The 17,593-nt window shown below is 47.2% G+C and overlaps 1 protein-coding gene across 1 annotated transcript in view; it reads left to right on the top strand.

The window, feature by feature from the left end:
* The first annotated feature begins 7,141 nt into the window (after positions 1-7,141).
* Positions 7,142-17,593, top strand: part of LOC124488994 (protocadherin alpha-C2-like) — an 18,699-nt gene continuing 8,247 nt past the window's right edge. Inside the window, exons 1-3 of the mRNA XM_047051593.1 lie at positions 7,142-10,016; positions 14,039-14,097; positions 14,619-14,737. Of these exons, the coding sequence (XP_046907549.1) occupies positions 7,434-10,016; positions 14,039-14,097; positions 14,619-14,737 (2,761 nt within the window). The 5' untranslated portion in view covers positions 7,142-7,433. The remainder of the gene's footprint in view (positions 10,017-14,038; positions 14,098-14,618; positions 14,738-17,593) is intronic.

The following is a 17,593-nucleotide window of genomic DNA, read 5'->3' as shown; positions in this document are numbered from 1 at the left end:
AGAGGGGAGGAGGGGGGAGGGGCTGGTAATTTTCCGCTCAACGCTGCAGCAGGGAGGCCCTGGGTGGTGGACAGAGTCTCGGGGATTTTAGCTCTGCAGCTTGGGCAGAGCTGGTGTGTTGGGGTGGGGCCGGGCCAAGGGGGGAGGGATGGAGGAACTGGGGCTGCACGTGCTACCCAGCTGTCAATCAAATGCTAAACCAATGGGGTGGGACAAAGGTTCGGGAGGAATAAGGTTGAGGTGCTTAACTACAAGACTTGAGGTCACTGTGTCTGTGTTGGTGTGTGTTGTATGTGTGTTACTCAGTTACTCAGACAATATAAGTGGGTCTTCCTGGAATTGCATTGTGTTTGTGTGTGTCTACACTATGATTGGATTGCATGTAAAGTATGTGTCTAAATGTGTGAGTTATCTAACAATGTATGTTAGAGATAGTGTGCGTCAAGTCTGGGTTTGTTATTAAAGCCTGTTCCACTACTGCAACTCGCTGTTGCAAAATGCATTAAATTATTGATTCACTAAGTACATTATCCTAGGAGAGGTAACTGGCTAAGTGCTGCAATATCATTGTAACTGGATTTTGCCTCTACTGCCAAAACGGGGGCAACCACCTAAGCCTTTTAGGGTCAAGACACGCCCAGATGGGTTCAACAACTGTGACCCAAAAAACATGACCCAAAAACATTTCATCATTGTCAGCCCCAAGCTTTTTTGAAATGCATCATGGTTGATTTTACAGTGGACTGCCCACCTTAGAGTGGGGGTTCTGTGTTTGTCATTGCGCATGGTTGTTCTATTTAAAATGTCAGACATGCCACACCCCAACCTCATCACATTCAATATTTAATCACAAATGAATACACACACTAACCTACTACGAACCTGTGTGAATCTGTCATTTCCTGGTTTGCTCCGACAAGGGCGTGGCTCTGGGGAGATGGGAGAGCTCTTACAGCTGCTGTAACCATGGTGATGGTGCTCGACCATGGTAATGTCACTAGCAGCCTGTTTCTCTCTGAGAGCTGCAAGAGCACAGCCATCCCCCACCTCTTTCAGGCAGCCAATCATTATCAGTTTCATCAGACAGCCTAGGATGAACAGAGAGCGAGAGATTAAGAAATTAAGAGAACAAGAAAGAGAGGAGTACAGGAAAAGAGAGAGAGACATAAAGAGAGGGGGGGGGGGAGTGAAAGAGATAGAGAGGGGGATCCGGATGTGCTAATGAGCCAGAGAGAGAAGAGAGGGCATGGTGGGAGGGTGGGGGGAGTGGTGAACAAACACGGGGATGGGCAGCAGGAGACCAATACAGGAAGGAAGTGCAAGCAGGGGGACACAGGGGTGCGCAAAGGAGAGAGAGTGAAACAGCAAAGCAGAGATGGAGTCAGGATGGGAGAGCTCTTACAGCTGCTGTAACCATGGTGATGGTGCTCGACCATGGTAATGTCACTAGCAGCCTGTTTCTCTCTGAGAGCTGCAAGAGCACAGCCATCCCCCACCTCTTTCAGGCAGCCAATCATTATCAGTTTCATCAGACAGCCTAGGATGAACAGAGAGCGAGAGATTAAGAAATTAAGAGAACAAGAAAGAGAGGAGTACAGGAAAAGAGAGAGAGACATAAAGAGAGGGGGGGGGGAGTGAAAGAGATAGAGAGGGGGATCCGGATGTGCTAATGAGCCAGAGAGAGAAGAGAGGGCATGGTGGGAGGGTGGGGGGAGTGGTGAACAAACACGGGGATGGGCAGCAGGAGACCAATACAGGAAGGAAGTGCAAGCAGGGGGACACAGGGGTGCGCAAAGGAGAGAGAGTGAAACAGCAAAGCAGAGATGGAGTCAGGAAGAAAAAAACAAATTCAATATGTAACCGGAAACTGAGCGGAAATCTAAAGGAGCTGAGTAGAGATGGTCACAAGAAAACAGAATGTACCCCCCCCCCCCCGCCGCGCAAAAATCCTCTTAGTAGTGTTAGGCTGTTATGACAGAGCTTTAGATAGAGCTTTGTCGTGCTCAGGATCACAGAGTCCTTCCGCCTGATTCTAGCATGTGCAAACACAGCCAGGCATCCTTAGAGGGGCGGGATCGGGGAGGCAGCCTCCGCCGCTTGCCTGTTCTCTCCGATAGCTTTGTGTACCACCACGGCAGCTACAAATCTGTTTGATTTGTTGTTCAGGCAGAACGAGGGCAGCCCGTGTGTTGATTAACCCCTCCGAGGACCAGAGGAGGAGGGATTTGTGTTGTTTGCAGCACTGTCATGCCCTTTAGACTGAAAGGGAGGTACACAATGGGGGAAGGCAGAAGCGAAAGGATGCAGGGAAGGCTTTCTATCCCACTGCGTGCATCTAGGGGACAGGGATGAATGCAGTCAGGGAATGGAGATTTGATATGGAAAGGTTCTTCAATGTGAAGTCATTGTAAAATGTATGTGTTGTTTTGCTATTTGGTGTTAGATCTCTAGTAGTTAGGTTTGAACTCAAGTATCAGTATTTCAGTCTGTTATATCTGGTATGAAAGGTGATGTTCGGCATTGTCTTTGCATGGTTTCGTTTTTTTACTTGGTCTGCCGTTTCTACTTCTCTCCTCTGGAGGGGGCCTCGATCCATCCTTCACAGTCAGCTTTACAGACGTTTGAGGAGAGGATGAACAGGAGGAGGGGTGTGACCTCAGGCATGCACACCTCTCTCTCTCTCTCTCTCTCTCTCTCTCTCTCTCTCTCTCTCTCTCTCTCTCTCTCTCTCTCTCTCTCTCTCTCTCTCTCTCTCTCTCTCTCTCTCTCTCTCTCTCTCTCTCTCTCTCTCTCACACTCACACACACACACACTTGAGGTCAGGTTTCAGTGATAACTGAGCGTACGGGGTGGAGCTGAGTTGAGTGGATTGTCTGGGACTAGATTTCAGCATCTTTCTGTTCCCTGCAGTAATTGCTTTACACCAATAGAGGGCCCAGTACATCTACATGTATCTCTTCCATACCCTCCTCTCACAGGAAACCATCTGCGTTGTGCTTCTGGCAGTGAGATAGAAGAACACCCACTGCCTCACCCTTCTCTCTCTCTTTTCCTTCCTAAACAACACCTTATTTGCTAAGGTATATTTACCAACTGGCTTACCGTGACAATCTTGTGTCTAATTTCATCGGTTTATTTGTTGATATGCAGATGTGTGGCTACCTAGAAGGTCCTCTTAGAGTGTGATGCACGTACATGTTCTACTGTCTGTCTAGATGGAATGTTTTCCCTCTGTCACTACTACATCTTTATTGCTCTGCCCGTTTTCCTGGCTGCACAGGCACTGCAATTAATGTCCTCCAACTGAACAGACAGATAGACAGATAGATAGAGAGAGAGAGAGAGATTCTGTGTGACTGTGTGACTGTGACAGATGGATACCGTAAGGGAAAGTATTTGGACTTGGAGAGCATCAGTGATGTCATCAGCCCTGTCCTTGAGCACACCAGACAAGATGGCAGGTCACATTTACTAAAAAAAAATGAGGCTCTGACCAGACGCTCACTCAAGCCTTAAACGTGTGTGTGTCTGTGCGCCTGACACACAGACAGACACCAGCTCTGGCCCCTCTTTCTGTGGATCTCTGTGGGCCTGGACATGTGACTCACCAACAGGGGGGGGGGGGGGGGAGTCCACATGGCACAGCAGACGCTTAGGGGAGCAAACAAATGGCTTTTAAAGCGGCCTGATTACTGCCCATTAATGAGAGAGAGTGTTAGCAGAGAGCTGGTTCTTAATATGTCCGCCATCTTGCATAATTAATGGAGAAATTTTAATATTCTGGCAGTGTGGACCCTCTGGCATGGAGAGGAAAGTGCTGAGAAAAATCAGACACCTACCTCTCTCCTTTACTTACTGCTTCATCTCTCTCTCTCTCTCTCCATTGTCCGTTTCTCTCATCATCTACCCTCTCCCTGCCTTTCATCTCTCTCTCTCCCCAGAGTAGGATAGCTATGGCATTAGGAGCCCCTCGGCTACATCTCTCCCCAGCTGGAGCAACGGATGTCACACAGACACAGGGCACTGCTGGAGAAAGAGGGAGCGGGTGGAGAGAGGAGGAGAGAGAGGGGGGTACATGAAACATTTGATGCAGACTGTTGTTATTATTTATAAAGGGGTTATATCCATTGCAGTCACTGCTGAGGGTAAAGACCACGAGTAGATCTGGGAGTAATTTAAGACTACAAGGACGTTTCTTTGGACGTGTATCTGTTCTAGCGAGACAGACGTCTGTTTGTCTGTTTGGAGTAATGGAGATAACTTAATCAGTAGCCCCTTGAGTGAAAAATGAAATAATTCACAGCTCTGCGGCTCGCAATTAATGACAGAGCATATGGGCACCATCCTAACAGGTCTAGAGAGAGAGAGAGCGAGAGAAAAGGACCGAAATTTTGGTTACCTGCATCTGAATTACATTGCTGTAGGGAGGAAGGAATTGAGAAGCTAACGGAGGGAGGGGCAGTCGACGGGGTGAGGTGGAAAAGGCCAGGTGTAAATCCGGCGGCGTGTGTAATTGACAAGATAACAGTCGCCTCTTTTCATCTCTCTCAAATTGCCGTAAACACACAGCACGCGCGTCCCACCGGGAAAATCTGGTAAATGTCAGGGGTACAGCCGCAGCTCGATTACCTACAAGACACATGAGTACGGATGGGCAGAACCCCCGGCGTTTCATCTCCAGAGTTAAATCGAGGGTGGGAAATAAGGGAAGAGGTGTACAGAAAGAAACAGTCAAAAGGTCAATCTGCATCCGTCAAAACCTGATGAAAAAAGAAAGTCAAAACAACAACAAAAAACTGCCTCGTCCGGGAGTGTGAAGAGTTGCTCCATCCTCTCCGCAGCGTATGAGTGACTCATCGGCGTTCTCCCTTCTCTCGGCCTGCCAACGACTGTCAACGCCGTGGGCGTATGGTCTATGGTGGACGGTTGGATCCGCATTGGCAGATTAACGGTTACAGTATGTATGCGGCTGGGCGGCCACCGTGGCAGGGTGGCCTGGTGAATCAGGCTGCCTTTGAGGCCACATGGCTCCAAACAAACACGACATAATACAATTATCTCATACACCCAAAACTTTTTTTTATATATATATAACTGTTTCCACCGGATATGGTTGTTTGCCAGTTAACCTTTAAAAAAAGAACGTTCATGTTTTAAAGTGTTTAACACTTTCAACAATTTCCAACACTTCCACAATATGGATGCTTGCTTTTGTGACCTCAGCTTTCTTGGACATCCCCCATTCGGTCGCTTAGACTGTCCCCATGGTGAAAGCTTTTCACTTCCTATTGTACACTTAGACTTCATCAAATCAATTTAACTAGTTTGAAATACGATTGTCTGGTTGCAGTATCCAACACTGAGAGCCATTCTGCGCTAACAGAGATTGATATAATACCCCGGCCTTGATTCATTCTGAATGTGCCGCCACAGCTGTGTCGTCTAGAAAATATTGTGTGGAAAGATCCTCCCTATCACTTTGTTGTGCTGATCGCGTTATAGGAGTAGAGGAACCTTCTTAATTGAGTAGAATCCGATTTAAATTGGAATCTAATTGAGGTACATGGGTTCAGAATGTACTAATTAGGAGAAGGGTTTCAGCAATATGATTTGGGCATTTAACGCCACTGGCAGACCACCTGCTACCAGTCATGCGCAGTGTGTCCCCACCCATGCATGTGCAGGCTTGGATGATTAAAATAGAGTAGGGAGCAGTAAAAACGGTATATCTGTAGAAATCGAACACCCTGTGGTGTCCGCTATATGAACTAAAAGGCTAGTCTATAACTGAATTTCAATAAATGGACACTTCTCGACGATAGTGGCCAAGGTCCACTTTCTAATGGATCAATGCACGTATATCAAACCAACATGGGCCATGACTGTGTCTCTGTTAATGTATTTGTAGCTATTAAATTGACGACTGTGGTATTTTCTCCCAGAGAGAAATGTGAAAGTGAACAAGCCTTTCCTTATATCTCAGCTTCGGTCTATAATAATCTTTCGTAGCCTAAACAATCAAACTGCAGTCTCCAGCAAGAACACCCCTGGCCTACATCCTCAACATACACATGCAAGCAGGCCCCAACTATTTGAGATTTGAGCAATGTGGGTCTGACAGGACGACACGCGCTAGTTTGTTTGACAGATTGGGTAATGGGGCAAGTCCCCGGCATCTAGGTGACCTGTTTTGCATTGGTCGGTCACCCCGAGTGAACGTCGTAAATATGGCAACGAACAGGAAGGATGATAACTGTAGAGGACAGCAATGGGATATTAAATGAGCAGCCAAATCTGCTTGTAGTTCCAGTAAATGACCACTGCAGCTGTCAGTCTCGGGGGCAAAAAAGAGAGGGGGTACGTGGAGTCAATGATCTCCAGATAGCCTTTCAGCTCAGTGCTCGTGAACAGTGCCAGAGGGTGCACCGATCCTGCATTCTTTGAGAGCTGATTGTGAAAAATGAAATAAAATATAAAGATATTGAAAAATACAACCAATATTGCTTTGATTATTTTGAAGATTTTACGTTTTTTTTTGTTTACCCCTTTTGTCGCATGTTTCTAATTAGGTCTGGTTATTTTGAATTCGTACTGTTTGTCATTGTTGTATCTTTTTTTGTATTTTTGAAACATGGTTATAATAATGTATTTTTTTAAGTGTGATTAGGAACCTTTATAGCCTACATATTCCTGCATAGGTGTGTTTATTAGCATTATGTGTGTTTTATCGTGTATGCTATCCTTTTTGTCATCTACGTTTTGGTTGAGATTTGGCGTGATTACAAGTTTAGATCAATAAGAACGAGGAAATAAATTGCCAGGGCGTACCGATAAATCGGTAAGGCACTGTATCCCAACACAATGAAAAGGGCGGTGGCACCCTCTCTCTCAGAAAAAAAAAACAGTGCTCGAATGCATGTGTGTGCGCATTGAAAACACGCAACTGACGGTTGAGGAAAAAATACAAATCGATTAAGATGTTACTGCTACCAATGTTGGAACAAGGGTTTATTTTAATTTTTTAGACTGTGTTAAATGGCTGAAAGGCAGCCAGCACCGCTCAAGCAAAAGGCTCCCCCTCCCCCGCAGCCCACAGACACCATCACATAGAGAGGGATAGAGAGAGGGAGGGGAAGGAAGAGGAGAGTAAGAGAGAGAGGCAGCACCCATGAGAGGGAAACAAGAGTCAGCCGCGCTCGGAGGACAGAGGAGAAAAAAAGCATCAGACAAACGAACAAAGAAAAACATGGGTGTACCGGAAAATGGTCTGTTAAAACAGGCACCTGTACCGGAGAGGATGCTTAGGTCTTCCTGCACATGGTAGGGGGTGAGTAACGGACTTCCCCCCCGGTTTTAATGTGGCGGGTGGGGACGCACAAGCTAAAAAGGCGGAAAGCTCTCTGTAATCCGTCTGCGGATCCTGCCTACTTGCAATGGCTGTGGCTGCGCGATGCTGTTACAGCATAAAGGAATATGTGCCTTTTTATTTTTGTTTAGTGATTTTTGTACTCAGTGGCCTTACAAATGCACAAATACGTTACACCATTCCCGAGGAGCTGGAGAACGGGGCTGTGGTCGGTGACATTGTTCGGGATTTGGGTTTGGACCTGCGAAAGCTCTCTGCCCGTCGCATCAGAATCACCTCGGACAGTGCACGGAGATATTTCAACATAAATCATAAAACAGGAAAGCTATCGGTGAGTGACCGCATAGACCGCGAGACGCTCTGTGAATTCAGTGGCACATGTTTCCTCAATCTCGAGGTGGTTGTTGAGAACCCGCTCGAGGCGCACAACGTGGAGGTGGAGATTTTGGATGCCAATGATAATGTGCCACAGTTCCCCCGGGATGAATACCAGCTGGAGATACCAGAGTCCGCGGTAACTGGGTCCCGGTTCCCCATTGAGGGCGCACAGGATGCGGACGACGGCTCCAACTCAGTTCGGCTCTACAGACTCAGCCCAAACGAACATCTCGCGCTGGATTCCAATAAGCCCACGGCCAATAGCAAGCACATTGAGCTCGTTCTCAAAAAGCCTTTCGACCGTGAGCAGACGCCGTCTCATCAGTTAATATTGACAGCTGTGGACGGAGGCACCCCTCCACGCACTGGCACTGCTAAAATCAATGTGCTTGTCCAGGATTCCAACGACAACGTTCCCAGGTTCGACAGCTCTGTCTATAAAGTGAAACTGTCGGAGAACTCGCCCAAAGGCGCCCTGGTGATAAAGCTAAATGCAACAGATCCAGATGAGGGCTCAAATGCGGAAGTTTCCTATTCTTTCAGTAGCTACACCCCAGAGAGAGTCAGACATATTTTCTCAATGGACACAGATACAGGAGAAATTCGTGTGAAGAACAACATTGATTATGAAGAGACCAACTCCTATGAAATGTACATACAGGCTATGGACAGGGGCCCATCTCCAGTGGCAGTTCCCTGTAAAGTAGTGGTGGAAGTCCTAGACGTGAATGACAATATCCCTGAGATTGTTCTGTCATCCCTCTCAAGTCCAGTTCGAGAGGACGCACGGGCCGATACCGTGGTTGCACTTATCAGTGTCAACGACCGCGACTCCGGCCAGAACAAACAGGTGACACTGGAGATCCTGCCCAACCTGCCCTTCAAGATCAAGTCCTTCCGAAACCATTACACCATTGTCACTTCAGCCTTCTTAGACAGAGAGACCATCTCCTCCTACAACGTAACGGTCATCGCGGTTGACGGTGGCACACCGGCCCTGTCATCCCACATGACCTTCAAAGTGGACGTTGCCGACGTGAACGACAACCCGCCGCGCTTCGAGCAGACGTCCTACACGGTGTACGTGACGGAGAACAACGCCCCGGGGGCCTCGCTGTGCGTCGTGAAGGCCTTAGACGCCGACGCCGGCGAGAACGCCCGCATCACTTACACGGTCCTCAACGACAACAACCACGGCATCCCCGTGGCCAGCTACGTCAGCGTAAAGCCAAACACGGGCGAAGCCTACGCCCTGCGAGCATTCGACTTTGAGAAGCTCAGAGAGTTCCACTTCCAGGTGAAAGCCCAGGATAACGGCGTGCCACCGCTCAGCCGCGTGGCTACCGTCTATGTTTACATCATGGACCAGAACGACCACATGCCCAGGATTGTGCACCCGCCGGCGAACGGCACACGCACCACGGAGACGCTGATGAAGAACGCAGAGGCCGGGGTGCTGGTCACCAAGGTGCTGGCGTGGGATGGAGACGCGGGCCAAAACGCCTGGCTGGTTTACGCCCTAGAGCAGACCACCGCGGACTTGGACCTGTTCAAAGTACACGAGCACACGGGTGAAATCCGCACCACTCGCCGTGTCATCGAGGACAACTCTACCTCCTTCCTGCTGACGGTGCTGGTGAGCGACCATGGCCTGCCACCCCTCTCCTCAACCGCCACCATCACCGTGGCTGTCATGGAGCTGCCGCCTAAGCTGACCCCTGACCCTAAGCGCATCATCCGGCCACAAAGTCCACTTATGTTCTCGAACGTCACTCTCTACCTCATCATCGCTCTCAGTGCCACCACCTTCGTGTTCCTGGTCACGGTGGTTGTGCTCGCCATTGTCCGCTGCCATGCCTACTGCACCCAGCCTGGCTCCTGCTCCCCTTGTTGCGTCTCCCAGAAGAGCATGCCAGAGGGGGGCACCACAGCCATGGGAGGTGGGGGTGGAGGAGGTGGAGGGGGTGGAGGAGGAGGTGGAGGCGGTGGGGGTGGTGGAGGTGGAGGGGTACCCAATAACAATGTTGCGGTGCGCCGGGACCTCAAAGTAGAGCCTCATTACATAGAGGTGCGAGGAAACGGGTCGTTGACCAAAACGTACTGCTATAAGACGTGTCTGACGGCCACCTCCGGGAGCGACACCTTCATGTTCTACAATACAGGCCGGCCTCACAGCGGCACCTGGGGCTCTGGATACGTCACCAGCCAGAGCGGCCAGAGCCAGATGTTTGTACGGCGACTCAGTATGCCAGATGCCACCTCTGCTATTCAGGTATCACAATACATGCGAATCGCCAGGTGTGTGTGTGTTTGTAGATGGATGGTTTTTGAGAGTCAGAGGAAGTCTCTGGTTATAGAGGCTGCTTATTTCTGTTGGATCTGTTACATTTTAACAAAGACTTTTGCCATAAAAACAGCTCATTGTTGTTGTAGATATTGGTGGAAGTATAGAAAGAGAACGTGTTCTCGTATTCAGTTTGCAAGAGTTTTTTTAAACCAAAAATTGCAGTGCCACTCCTAGGTCTTTCGTTCATCCTTTGTTTTTGTCTGCTAGACAGGATTGGTAAACATGAACAAAATTCAGATTTTTTTCTGGAAAACTCTTGTTTGTGTATGTAGACACTGAAAATACTTTAAGGGTACTCCATGTTCTCAACCTACCATATGGAGCTTTTAATGTAAAAACAAAAAAAAGGTTTCTTTGTCTGAGGTGTGTATTTGTTCGAGTGGGTGGTAGGTGCACCGTTCTCAACGTGTGTGTGTGTGCTTAGGCTTGGTTCTCGCCAGAGAGCTGTTGTTTGTTTCTGATGATTCAGGTATCAGAGGTTTATGCGCCTCTTTCCTCCATGGTCGTTTAGAGAGCTGTCATAAAAAAAATTATCAGCATTCGTATTCAGGGAAAGCATATATCTGTATTTCTCTCTTTCCACACACACACACACACACACACACACACACACACACACACACACACACACACACACACACACACACACACACACACACACACACACACACACCCCACACAGTTTCAGTGTGCTCAGTAGCAGCATCCTCCACAGGAACCATCCAACGATTCCTTTGAGAGCCCTGCTTCTACAGCATGTACACTGTAGGCGTACTCTGTGAAAGCACCAAGTTCTCAAGGACTGGAGCAATTAGTCCACTAGGTCCCAACACGGCTTGCCACAATTGGACCACTGTGATGTTCCACATCCTTCTGGGCCAATGAGCACAGATGAACAGGCTACTATGCAGCCAGCTCTGGACAGGAAGACCGTCTCACCAGTTGAGTTACGCTCTTTCAGTTCAGAAAGCTGTGGGTCCCACCGCACGAAAACATCCCACCGGTCACGTGCGTTTGCGACACAGAACAATCATGCTTGGTGAGTCAGACACGGAGAGGCAGATCGAACCGAGATAGACATGCAGTTTTCATTCCCTTGCTCTTACAGAAGAGGAAAAGAAAATGCGTAGAAACATGGAAGCTTGCCTTTTGGATACGCTATTGTGCAGATGAAGATCCAAATGGGGTAAATAAATTTAGTAGATTAGACTGTTTAAAAAAACACCACACTTAAGAGAGACCATAAAACAGACCATATTTGGGAAAAATGGCACCCAAATATTGTCTTGACCCAAAATCTGTATAGGCAGGCTGTTAATAGAAAATAAAAAGATTGAATACAGAATAGAATATTCTGAGTAGGGGTGGGGGATGAAAAGAGATATAAAAGCAACGCTTAGGTAATAGCCCCTCTATCCCCCAGCATTTTCCTCATTAAATGCCAGTCATGTTTGTTCTCGCTGTGTAATTTAGTGGCAGGGACGTGTTTCATCCTCTGCCTCTGGATTGGTCGGTTTGGTACGGTTTGGGCGGGGGAAGAGAAGTGATTGGCCAACATGTTGACGGCGGAGGTGCAATCACTGTATCCATGCGAGGGGTGTCCACTTGGAGACAGAGAGAGAGAGAGAGAGAGAGAGAGAGAGAGAGAGAGAGACAGAGAGAGAGAGAGAGAGAGAGAGAGAGATATGAATGAGAGATGAGGGAGCCAAATCAAACCCAGGGCCTTGTTTAGCCATTTCTGTGCATCCTCACTGACTCAACAGAGACTAAGAACAAGTAAAAGCCATGGGCTGTTTTCTTTCTCTCTTTGTCCTCTAACTTCATTCTTCCCAGATATAGAATCTGAATGCATCACTTCTCTATCATCACCATGAAACCCTTGTCTATTTGGAATGCACTGGGTGTGGCTGTAGATACAGCTCACTGATTTCCTTTGAACCTATGCATTCCCGTGTGTATGTATGTACGTGTGTGTGTGTTCCCATGGGATAGCAGGAGACTGCGGACGTGTTCAGCGTCCAGATGCAGCTCTAACCATTAGTGTATGTGTGTGTGTGTGTGTTAGCGTGTTGGTTTTCATTAAGCCAAACACCGCCATACGGTCTGGCAGACCACTCCCCCCTCGGCCACTGTTGTACCAGCAGGGCAAACATTTACCAACGCCATTTAAAGACAATCTGCCTTAATTTGTAATGAAGTACATGTATTTCATAACAGTTCAAATAATCCTGGGCTGTTCAACATGTGTCTGGCGCTATAAATATGACAGAAACGGTGTTAGAGTGTAAAAATGGGCCTTTAATTGGTGTGAAGTCTAATTTATTTTGAATCGATTTAAATTTGAACTCATGAGCCTTTTCTTTTCTGTTACAGTTCACCCAGTATGAAATTGTACCTGTTCATCTGTTATTTTGGTACCCCTTTGTTAGGCTATGTGGAGTGTGTGCGCATGTATTTGTGTCATAGTGTAAATGACCCCCAGGAGATACTGTGGGCTTCTTATTAGGGGCAGCTACTAGACTCCAGGGTGATGGGTGTCCCTAATGGAGTAAAAAAGAGAGAGGTTGTTTCACCGTCGGCAGGAAGTGAACATCTGTCTTGCAGACAAAATATGGTCAGGTTGTTTTTAATCCAATTGTGTTTGGTGGAAGGGTAATCGGACCCTGCGTCTGTGGTTAAAGGTACATCTTCATAGGCAGGGCAGTACGAAGCAAAATCCAAACGTTAAATTGAACTACATGTCAGTGTCATCATGACGTACAACTATTAACATTTAACAACTATTAACAGAACACAAGTTCACATAAAAACTCCAATATGGTTTTCAGCAGTTTTGGAAGTAAAACAGATTATTTCATAACTGGTACTTCAGTATTCCCAAAACAGGCACACACTCAGATGGAGATTAAAAAAACCCATGCCTTTTATTCTTTGCTAGATGTGAACCTGTCTATAGTAGATTAGTAGCAGAGGAAGTTAGAGGGATGCTAGGAGGCTGTGTTTTGTGTCACTCGCTCCACCGGGAGCTCTCTAGTGATGTTGATTTCAGATGTCGTGTCCAGGTGCGAGCCTGCCAGGGTTAAATCTTCATCATCTCAATGCTGCCCCCCCAACCTTCATTTTCTCCACCTGTGACCTTGACAGGGGAGAGATGCCGAGGCTGATGCGCGGTGTGAGAAGGGCTCCTTTGTGGTTGCCATGGTGAGGTCTGTTGGACCAACTCAAGCAAACAATGACACTTGTCATTTTGATCAAAGAATGGAGTAAAAGAAAGCGCGAGAGATAAAGATTAATAAAAATAGATGAAACCAAAAGAAGGAGGAGGATAAATACTGAAGAAAACAGGAAAAGGTGTTCAGAGGCAAAAATCCATTATTCCTCTTCCATAGAAATGTTTATCTGGTAATTTAGGGATGGGTCCCACTGATGGAGGGAGAAGGAGAGATGGAGGAAGGTGAAGAGATGGACAGCTGCAGCCTCTATTGGAGTCCATCAACACATACAGCAATGTGAGAGTTCCACTGGGTCTCTGTGGTAACGGAGCGTACCACCTTCAGACTCCATGGTTTGGCCCGGGGGTGTTTTGGCCTGTGGGCATGTGTCGTAGAGGCAGGGTCAGTGGACCGCCTGGGCACCACTGTGAGAAAGAGCTGTATGTCTCAAAGTCAATCCTCTCTCAGAGGACAAGGGAGGGAGAAGGCAATATGGAAGGGAGGAGGAGAGGAGGGAAGCTGCTAGCTCCAACTCATCACTCATTTCTCTCCACAGGCAGAGGCAAGCTGTCACAGCTATGAAGAGTGTCTATGTGTGTGTATGTGTGTTCTTGTGTGTTTGTGTGTTCTGCTCATGCTAGCAGTTCACGGCATGACTTATTAATGAGAGGATATTGGGTTTTACCAGTGTGATCTCTTGCAGTACTTAAGACTCTCTTTCTGTCTTTCTTGCAGCCCAAGGCACCTAATGCAGACTGGCGATACTCGGCCTCCTTACGAGCTGGGATGCAGAGGTAAGCAGTAAACACACCCTCTCATCCCATAATCCTTCATTAGTTGTTCATGTTACATTTACATTTAGTCATTTAGCAGACGCTCTTATCCAGAGCGACTTACAGTAAGTACAGGGACATTCCCCCCGAGGCAAGTAGGGTGAAGTGCCTTGCCCAAGGACACAACATCATTTGGCACAGCCGGGAATCAAACCAAAAACCTTCTGATTAGTAGCCTGACTCCCTAACTGCTCAGCCATCTGATGTTGGGCCAAAGTTCATCACAATGTATTATTTGCTAGTGCTACCAACATAATACATCCATGTTCTGTCTACTCAGTACTTCATCAACATCAGCACTGCAGTCTTCTCCAAGAACAAAGAATGTTTCACACGTTATATGCGTGTGTGAATACATCCTCTATGTATATTCACCTGCCATTCCTGTCTACCTTTGTGAGAGTGAGTGAAGTGTGTCTCTGCCAGACACAAATATGTCTGTGTCCCCCCTCCCCAACCTTACACTCATTACCGGCTATCAGAGAGCACATGACGTGGCCTGGAGTGGTTGTGGGGGCGGGACTGGTGGAGGCGGTGGTGGGGGGTGGTGTAGGGGTTGACTTATGGTCAGTCATAGACAGAGAGGCAACTACCCAGTCAGGTGGAAGCTTGTTCCTGGATGGGGCACCCTGATTGGAGGGGGGTGGGGTGGGGGGGGTGTATGTAGCAGGGAAAGTTCATGGGTCATATTACCATGAACCACCAAGCCTCTAACTGTACCAGAACGGTTGGGGCCTTACCCAAACCAGAGTCAAGATCATGAAAATGAGAGAGAGACAAAGAAAGAGAGAGAGAGGTCAGGTTAATGAGCAGGGCTAGTCTTAATGAGCATGGGCCAGCCGAGCGAACCAGAGCACCCAGTGCAGCTAGATGATCTGATAGTATGCTACTAACCCTTCCGAATTAAACGCTGGTACACACACACACAAACAAGCACACACAGACGCACACAGTTTCAATGCGGCAGAGCAATTTTGTGAACTGACAACGACTGGCCGACCAGTCCATCCATCGGAGAAACAAGAAGTAGGTCATTCTGCCTACGCCAACCCTCTCAGACACACACACACACAAGACGCACATACAGACATAGAAGCGGGTCCCTCTGGCTGTGGTTGGAGTGATGAGGGACAGATGAGATGACAGAACAGACATCGCTTTCACAGCTCCCAGTAAACAGCGTCTGTCTGAGACGCGGGTCATGAGGGGCACTGTGTGTGTTTGTGTGTGTGTGTGTTTGTGTGTGTGTGTGTGTGCACATCCTGTCTCTGTGAGTTTCACTCTTTGTCCTGTTTTTCCAATGAAACTGTGCATGCTTGATTCATCGCTCACTTACTGCTCTTTGGTTTGTGTCTAAATCTATCAGTCTATGATTGCAATGACGAATGTACATTCTGAACTGTGTATTTGTGCGTGTGTTTGTTCGTGTATGTGTCAGATTAATATGCGTGTAGCATCTGAGTGTCATTACTAGTACACAGATCCTCCCATAATTACAGCAGGGTTTAATGAGAGTTAATGATTCTAATGCATTCCATCACTCTCTTCAGTATACTGCAGAGCCTTTTAAAACAGGAATCTGCTCTCCTCCGTGAGCACTTCATCCCTCTCTGTTCATACTAAACCTGGGATTACAGTATATTAGGGAATTAGAAAAAAAAAGAAAGAATTATACCCCAAATACCACTGCTGGTTCTGACCCTTCCAGAATCTGGTTTGCAGTTTGTCCCTGGGTTTAATGAAGTGAAGAGCAAACACACCCTGACCTACTGTCTAGCTGACAGAGAGACGGGCAGACTTGTTGAGTTGATAGAGAGATGGGCAGACAGGCAGGAAGGCAAAAAGACAGACAGACTGGCAAACAGTTGGGCAGTCTGTCAGAATGACAGACATGAATATGGTAGACAAGGACAGGCGTTCACAGAGACACAAGGACAAAGTGAGACAATGGATGAGGGAAACGGAGACAGGCATTAGAAGATTGGCATGTTTTTCGGTCCAGTGTACTCCTTTAATAATTTAGTAGCCCATCTTCATGACTATTGCCCTGAACACCACTTAAAATGGCCTCCCTCACCAAATTGCTATTCATCTCCACACACCCACCACCACACAGACAGTAGGAACGTTCACATCCTTTTTTTTTTACCACAAACACACACACACACACACCCTGGTGTCGGATGGGATAGAGATGACGGAGAGATGAAAAATGGCAAATAAAGGAACAGAGAGGAGATGGGGGTGGGGACAGATAGAAAGGGAGGGAGGCAGAGGAGGAATCAGATAGGAGAGGATAGGGACCAAGCTGTGATGACTTGACCTTGGACTCACTCACACACACACACACACACACACACATACACACACATACACAGCCTGTGCGTGTCTAGAACAAAGAGGAGAATCTGTGCTAAAATGGTGGCTACCCTCCATACACTCTCTCTACATCTAATTTCAATTCATATTTTTGCTCTTTAGTTTGTTTCTTCATCCCCTTATTTTCATTAATCATTGTTTCCTGCTTGTTATACATGTCCATTTCAGACAGCATGGTATATGAACATAAGAAACTGCCTCCACACTTAAATATGGCCTGAGGTTTTGATGAGTGAAATCACACCTGTTAAAACTGACATCAGAGAAAGAGAGAGAAGGGGGTGAGGACGGAGGGAGAGAGAGAGAAGCAGGGGGAAAGAGAGTTTCTTTCAATAAACAGGGACAAATGGGGGGGGGGGGGGGGGGACATGTGAGGGATAGGAGGATTAAAAAAAAGCATGCCCACCGCCTTAAAAAACATATGGGCAGATTAATATTTTTATCGAGGGATTTTCTGCATGTAGGACACACACACACAGCAGGTTCAAATAGTCGTGTTACTACTCCTTGTCCTTAATTCTTTCTCTTCAAACACAGTGAAGGGAGTTGTAGATGTAGGTATATTACCCCAATCTAAACGGCAGATCTGCACTGCAGGATTGAGAGAGGGCCTCTAGGTAGATGGTACACTGAGCTCCTCACAGGGCTTCACTGAGTCTTCCTGAACTGTAGCATGATCAAACATCCCAGTCATAATCAGAGCTTTATTGACAGGTCTTTGGGAGGAATCCGATATCCAATCCCTTCAAGTTATGGAACGTGTGCGTGTTTAGGTTTTTATATCAATGTATCTGATGTGTGTTTGCTTGTTTGTGTGTTAAAGAGAGATGCAATCTCTCAGATAATGTGCCTGTGTTGAATATACATGTGTGTGCATTTGTTGGTATGTGTGTGAGTATAGTTTTTGAGGTTTGCTTATGTTTGCCAGCTACCCCTGAGCATTTGCTGGGTGGTGCTGAAATCCCTATTGGTGTGAAAATGTAAGAGCACCCATCTTTAATCCTTAATCCAGAGAGTGGTGTGAATATGTAGGGTGACTAGTGTTTAATCCTAATCCCAGGAGCTGGGTTGGGCTGTC

This window comes from Hypomesus transpacificus, unplaced genomic scaffold (assembly GCF_021917145.1).
Source record: "Hypomesus transpacificus isolate Combined female unplaced genomic scaffold, fHypTra1 scaffold_160, whole genome shotgun sequence".
In the NCBI taxonomy this organism is placed as follows: domain Eukaryota; kingdom Metazoa; phylum Chordata; class Actinopteri; order Osmeriformes; family Osmeridae; genus Hypomesus; species Hypomesus transpacificus.
The sequence above is the reverse complement of the archived record's forward strand: the minus strand, read 5'-3'. Positions and strand labels throughout refer to the sequence as shown.